The 6,072-nt window shown below is 47.1% G+C and overlaps 1 protein-coding gene across 3 annotated transcripts in view; it reads left to right on the plus strand.

The window, feature by feature from the left end:
* Positions 1-5,528, plus strand: part of SETD3 (SET domain containing 3, actin N3(tau)-histidine methyltransferase) — a 68,325-nt gene extending 62,797 nt beyond the window's left edge. For all 3 annotated transcript variants that reach the window (XM_074365050.1, XM_074365051.1, XM_074365052.1), the window contains 3 exons: positions 58-143; positions 3,144-3,304; positions 4,167-5,528. In XM_074365050.1, the coding sequence (XP_074221151.1) occupies positions 58-143; positions 3,144-3,304; positions 4,167-4,613 (694 nt within the window). In that variant the 3' untranslated portion in view covers positions 4,614-5,528. The remainder of the gene's footprint in view (positions 1-57; positions 144-3,143; positions 3,305-4,166) is intronic.
* Positions 5,529-6,072: the final 544 nt, after the last annotated feature.

A 6,072-nucleotide genomic window follows, 5' to 3' on the forward strand; every position in this document is an offset into this window, starting at 1 on the left:
TTCAGAGCAGTAGGCAGGGACAGCCGGGTCACTGATTTTCCTTCTTCCTCTCCTCAGTTCCAGCGTTTTCGCGTTGCATTTCACGGAGCCACCCATCTCTGCCCAGCTTCTGGCTTTTCTCCGAGTTTTCTGCATGACTGAAGGTAAATCATTTCAGGGGGAAAAAAATGATGTTGACTTTTTTTTAAATTCATGAAGTGGGAGGCCTAGGGATTCAGATTAAGGATAAAATTGCTTAAAATTAAAGCACTTTTTGGGGCAGGAGTAAGATGGCCATATTGGAGAAAGAAGAAATTGATCTGTTTTATCCTGGAAATATTATATTAAATCCTCGATGTGTTGTTTGTATGCACTTATGATGAATAATTCTCTGCTGCGTTGGAAGAAAATGTAAAATGTCTAACTATATCAAAATTCTGTATCTGTAGATGGGAGTGTTTGATATGCTTATTACCCAAGGCCGCAGAGCCTGATTGCAGTCACAGGGTACTAATGTCTTTAATTCAATCGGACAAGTTCATGGTCAGTTGACGCTGAACTCATGTGGTCGGCCATGGCGCACGTGAGCCAGACACGTCATTTGTTAACTAGCTTCTGTTGTGAATCTGAAATTGCCAGCAGGCCTTTTAATGCCAGGCATCCAGTTGGAGTAAATAACAGTGCAAACAGAATCTGTTTAAATTACAAAATGTTCTTGCCTATAGCCTCTTATTTCAGGCACACAAAGAGTTAACTCTATGTATTGAGCATTCCGTGTATGTTTCCCTAAGACAAGCCATGTGGGGCTTCTTGTACTGAGATTTGACTTACTGAGGTTGTGTTTTCATTTTTCATCCAAAAATAGACTCCTCCAAATCCCCTGGTCACGAGGCTCCATTTTTAATTGTGTGTGAGCCTGCTGGTGTCGTAAGCTACCTTGGATCCTGCGCACAACAGATTGGGTGGGAACACGTGCGTGAGTGAGTGAGTGCCGCCTAACTGAACAGACAAATAAGCGTTCTTCTGAAGGAAGCTGTCCGAGTGCTGGGGAGAGGGCAGTTGGCGCCGGAGCAGAAATGCTGGCCGCTGCGGGGAGTCTGCTGGGCTCTGCCGTCCGGCTCCCTGGCTTTAACTTCTGCATCCAGAGAAGTGCCACCCAGATCCCAGCTTGATGTCAGGATGGAGGTAGAAGCAACTTAGTCCTGAAACACAGACAGGCACGCATTTAGACACCAACTCCAGAACCTAAAGAGGTGCGAGATGCTCCTTGGCGCTTATACGAAGCCGTGTCGCCCTAGCCTCACTGTCCTCGAGTGAGAGCTTTGGTGACTTTGTGCTCTGGTAGTGGTTCATCAGTTCAGAGCAGTGGACACGAGTTAAGGGTTAACTGTGGGCTTTCCTTGCACATAATATAGGGGTACAAACTTGAATGTCACAGTTCATTTCCTGAAGAAATTTGTCACTAAGAGGGATGATGCTGATGATAATTCCTGTAATTTGGGAGCCACCGTGACGCTGCATGTGGTACAGACTTTGTTCATCCTCATCAGCCTTGTGGGAAGGAGATGGGGTGGTCACAGAGGAGAGCAACTTGTCCACTCAGCTGGCAGGTGACGGCCCCGACTTGGGACCCAGCTCTGCCGACCCAGAGCCTGCACCCCCGACACCCACGTGGCTCCTGCTGGTTTACACGGAGCCCTACGATGGCAGGGGGTCCATGGAGGGTCTGAGAGGGAAGAGGGGAGGGAAGCCTGCTCCCGGAGCTTTTGGTTCATTTCCTGAGTGTTCCAGGCAGGTTGATGGCCTTTCGTAGGTTATATATATTTCTCCAGCATGTGAAGTGAATCCAGTTTCACTGTTAAAAAGCAGCAGAGAGAAAACTCTGCTTCAGCCTCTGAGCTCCCCAACGTTAATTAAAGGGTATAACTCGGGTAGGTTGAGGAAGAAAACAAAAACAGTAACCTTGGTATTGGGGGCCTCTAGAAGGAAATTTCTTCCACTCAAAAAGCATTTTAAAAAGCTTCATTCCTTTGTAAAAAGTCTGTAAACTGAAGGATCAAAAATCTAAAAATCCTGAATTTCGTCGTGATCTTTTGCTAACAACTGCAACTTAATAATTTTTTTTTAACATTAGATTAACTTCTGTTTTCTTTTTAAAAAACACCCTGCTTGAATCATTTTAGGTCCTTCGATTCTCTTTAGTGTCTCTTTAGTCACAGAGAGACAATTTGTCTTGTCAAGACAATTGATGGGGTCTTTGAATCACTCCAACTAATGCTAAGAAAAGTTTGGTTTGCTGGCAGCAGAAGTTCTTCCATTTGAATTGTAAATAGTGACAGCTGTGGGGCACTTTGCGCTGAAAGAGACACTGTTTCATAATTACATAAGAAGCAGGGGTCTGTTTCCTGAGCATGAATAGGATCGGCATGTTTTGGTCTTTTGAAGATAATGTGCCAGGAGATAAAGTGCTCAGAGCAGTTGCTGAATTATTCCCTCTTCTTAGATATATTTGAAGGTAACTGAGATGTTCACTTGTGTGCATTTGGAACTCCTGTGTAAATTCCTGACTAGTAAGGGATACAGGCACATCTTTCATTAACTAGGGCTTTTCCGTCCATTTTCTTGTTTCAGTTTGTGGCTTGCTCGTTGTAAGGCAGGGTAAGTAGCTTTGTCAGGTCAGCCGCCGAAGTAAGCGCCCGTCGGGTTTCGCTTAGAAGGGTCCCTGGAGCGTTGCTCTGTTGTGTGTCGTCACTGTTCACGTTGCTCACCTAGTTGTCTTTCTCACCCCGCTGGTGTGACTCCTGGGCTCACGTCTTGCAAGAAGGGGACTGTCAAAATAAGGGGTGTGTTGCTCCAAATCGTCTTTAAGAAGTGTCTTGCGAGACCAGCGGCAGGCTCTCAAGATCCCTCGTAGAACCCGGGGAGATGGAGGGCCGGCCACGCAGAGCTTGGCCTGGATTCCAGACCAAGAAGACCTCGCCTCTTTCCCTTCCCCGAAGCAGCTCTGACTCTGCTCTGGAGAGCCTTGCCTGGCCGGTTGATCGGGGAGGACTTCGCACCACAGGAAGATGACATTGTTGGAGAAGCTGCTTTGGGAAGTGGTTGCTGGTTACGATGAGAAGTGGTGCTGTTCCCCTCACAGGCGGCTGTTGTGTTTCTTGCAGAAGAACTGAAGGAACATTTGCTAGGAGACAATGCCATCGATAGAGTCTTCACCTTGGGGAACTCTGAGTATCCTGTTAGCTGGGACAACGAGGTCAGACTGTGGACATTTCTTGAAGACCGAGCCTCACTTCTTTTGAAAACATATAAAACGACCATTGAGGTAATTAGACTGACGAAATGAGAATTTGTGCTTTGCCATGTTTTAAAAGATGTTTAATAAAGGATTCTTTCTTAAATGTAAATTACTATAATTCCTTAGCAAAAATCATTGTGTATTTGACATTTTCATTCAACTTATTATTTTTCTATTTAACACGTTTTCACCTACCCAAAGAATCATATCGAGGCATTGTTGATTAGAAGATAACTTTTTAAAATTATTTAATACTTTTTTATAATTTTTAACTCGTATTATACGACTGATTTGTTGTACAACTCAACATTGTTGGTTTATTTGGTGGGGGTAGGTCATTAGGTTTTTCTTTATTTGTGTGTGTATTTAGTGGAGGGACTGGGGATTGAACCCAGGACCTCGTGCGTGCAGACACACGCTCTACCACTGAGCTGCACCTTCCCCCCAATACTGCCGAGTGTGTATGTGTGCTTTCACAGTTTGCTCTTGAATCACTAACTCCAAATGCTTCTCCTCGATTCACCCATCCATTCAGCCAGGGGCTCCCGGGGCTCCATCCGGGCACAAGACAGACGGTTTCAGAAATAAGTGACGTTTCCTGTCAGTGTCCAAGCACCGTTTGATTTAGGCTCTTCTGTTTTGTTTTATGGTAGTTTCCATAGGTACAATTTACATACAGCCAAGCTCACACTTCTGAAGTGTACGCTGGGATGTGCGGGTGCAGGCGTGCAGCCACCTCCACAGTCAAGTTCTAGAACCTTCTGTCACCTCCCCCCAACCCCATTTCCCTCTTGCTTCCTTCCCGGGTAGCAACCAGTCTGCCTTCTGTCACCGTAGTTTTGCCAGTTTAGATGTCTTATAATTATTTTTGCCGTGTTTCATTCTCCAGGAAGATAAGTCCTTCTTGAAAACCCAGGACCTTTCTGTCCGGGCAGCCATGGCCGTCAAGCTGCGCTTAGGTGAGAAGGAGATCTTGGAGAGAGCCGTCAGGAGCGCGGCTGCCAACCGGGAGCACTACCGCCGGCAGATGGAGGAGCAGGCCCCGCTGCCGCGGTGCGAGGAGAGCGGCCCCGGGCTGCTGGAGGGCGTGGCGGACTCGCGGCTGCCCCTGGTCCTGAGGAGCCTGGAGGAGGAGGCCAGTGTGCAGGAGGCCTTGACCCTCACGGAGGCCATGCGCAGGGCCAAGGCCGCGGAGCACGGGCTCGTGAACGGAGAAAACTCTATCCCCAACGGGACCAGGTCAGAAAAGGAAAGTTTAAATCAAGAGGAAAGTAAAAGAGCGACTGGAGACGCCAAAGAACCTTCTTCCAACAGCGCTGAGGAAGCTAGAAAGTAGCTCCGAGGTCCTCCAGGAATTCAGTTTAGCAGAAGCTGAGGAACAGTCCGTTGTCATCGCTGTGTTCCCTTGTTCACATTTTTCTTTCTGCAGAGAGGAGAATATGTTTTTGCTGCTTTATATAAAAAATGATTTTTTTTAAGTTATTTAAAAGAATCTAGCTTCCCTTTTTGATTAAGATTGCCATCTTGCTTCTAGGCCAAACGAGTTAGCAGGCAGCCCACGAAGGGGGAAGAGGTGCCTTGGAAGATCTTGCAGACCCACTGAGGGGAAATGTATTTTCTTCCTGGGGAAGAATTCAGTTCTTCCATCAGCTGGGCTTCTGTGGGCCTGTCATCCTGACAACCAGAATCAAAGCCTGCCCTGCCTCCCACCAACGGGTGGTCATGGTGGCGCTTGGGGTGTTCGGCACGGCGATGGGGCCCTTGGCTGCACAGTGGAAAACAGGCTTGAGGTTAGGAGACTTGAGAGTCTGGGCAAAAAAAAAGAATTTTTTTTCCTAAAAAAGTAACACCCCAGTACCAAAAGAAAATGTAAGGTGGCAACCTTATTTTTAATAGTTTTAAATGTTGACGATAACCCTAATTATATAAACACAGACACACACACACACACACCCCTAGTGATTTCTAAAGATTTGTTTACTTTCTGCGTTTTGTTTTACTGTATTAAGAACTTGTCCTTCCTCCTTGAATCAAAATAGGACATGCATCCTCCTCCTAATTTTAAATGTCGGCTCTGGTTGTAAACCGGTGTGTCTGTTCCCGGCCTTGGCGGTGGGGAGCTCTCATGTGCACCGCGTTGGTGTCCAAGGCGAGGTGGTGCCTGGCTTCTCTGGTTGTCACAACAGGCTAGAGATTTTCAAAACTACACTTTTGAGTAAAAAGCCTTATTAAAAGGAAAACATGATTAATATTTTTGTCTATTCCTTTTTGGAGTGCGGCGGGCCCCTCGAAGTGAGCTTTTATGCAGACCACTCTTCATGTCCACAGAGCAGGTTTGGAACCTGACCCCGGGGACTCAGAGATGGTGACAGCCCTGTGCCAGCCCCTCCCCAGCCTGCAGGGGTTGCTCAGGGAGGGCCGGGGGCACCAGGATCACAGGAAGATGAGCTCTGAAGTTTTAGGGGCAGTAGAAGCTTGGGGCAGCGTCCTAGGGGTGGGGTGGGGCTCACCCCTAGAAAGCCACCAGTTTCCAGGTTACGAATTGCCAGTCTTCCTTAACCTATAAATTTTCACATTGTCTATGCTGTCCTATTAAATACATCACTTCTTTTGGAAAATGCCATGGAAATTATTCACCCAACCGTTTAGGTAAACATGGCTGCACACAAGTCATCTGAAGGATGTTCTCAGTGTTTCTCCTTGGAGAAGACACAGCTCTGCCGACAAGGTGCTTCGTCCTCTACCGGGGATCCAGCCTCACGGAGCGTGGTTCGTCAAGTGCACCTGCCGCCTTG

Source organism: Camelus bactrianus, chromosome 6 (genome assembly GCF_048773025.1).
Source record: "Camelus bactrianus isolate YW-2024 breed Bactrian camel chromosome 6, ASM4877302v1, whole genome shotgun sequence".
NCBI classification, from domain to species: domain Eukaryota; kingdom Metazoa; phylum Chordata; class Mammalia; order Artiodactyla; family Camelidae; genus Camelus; species Camelus bactrianus.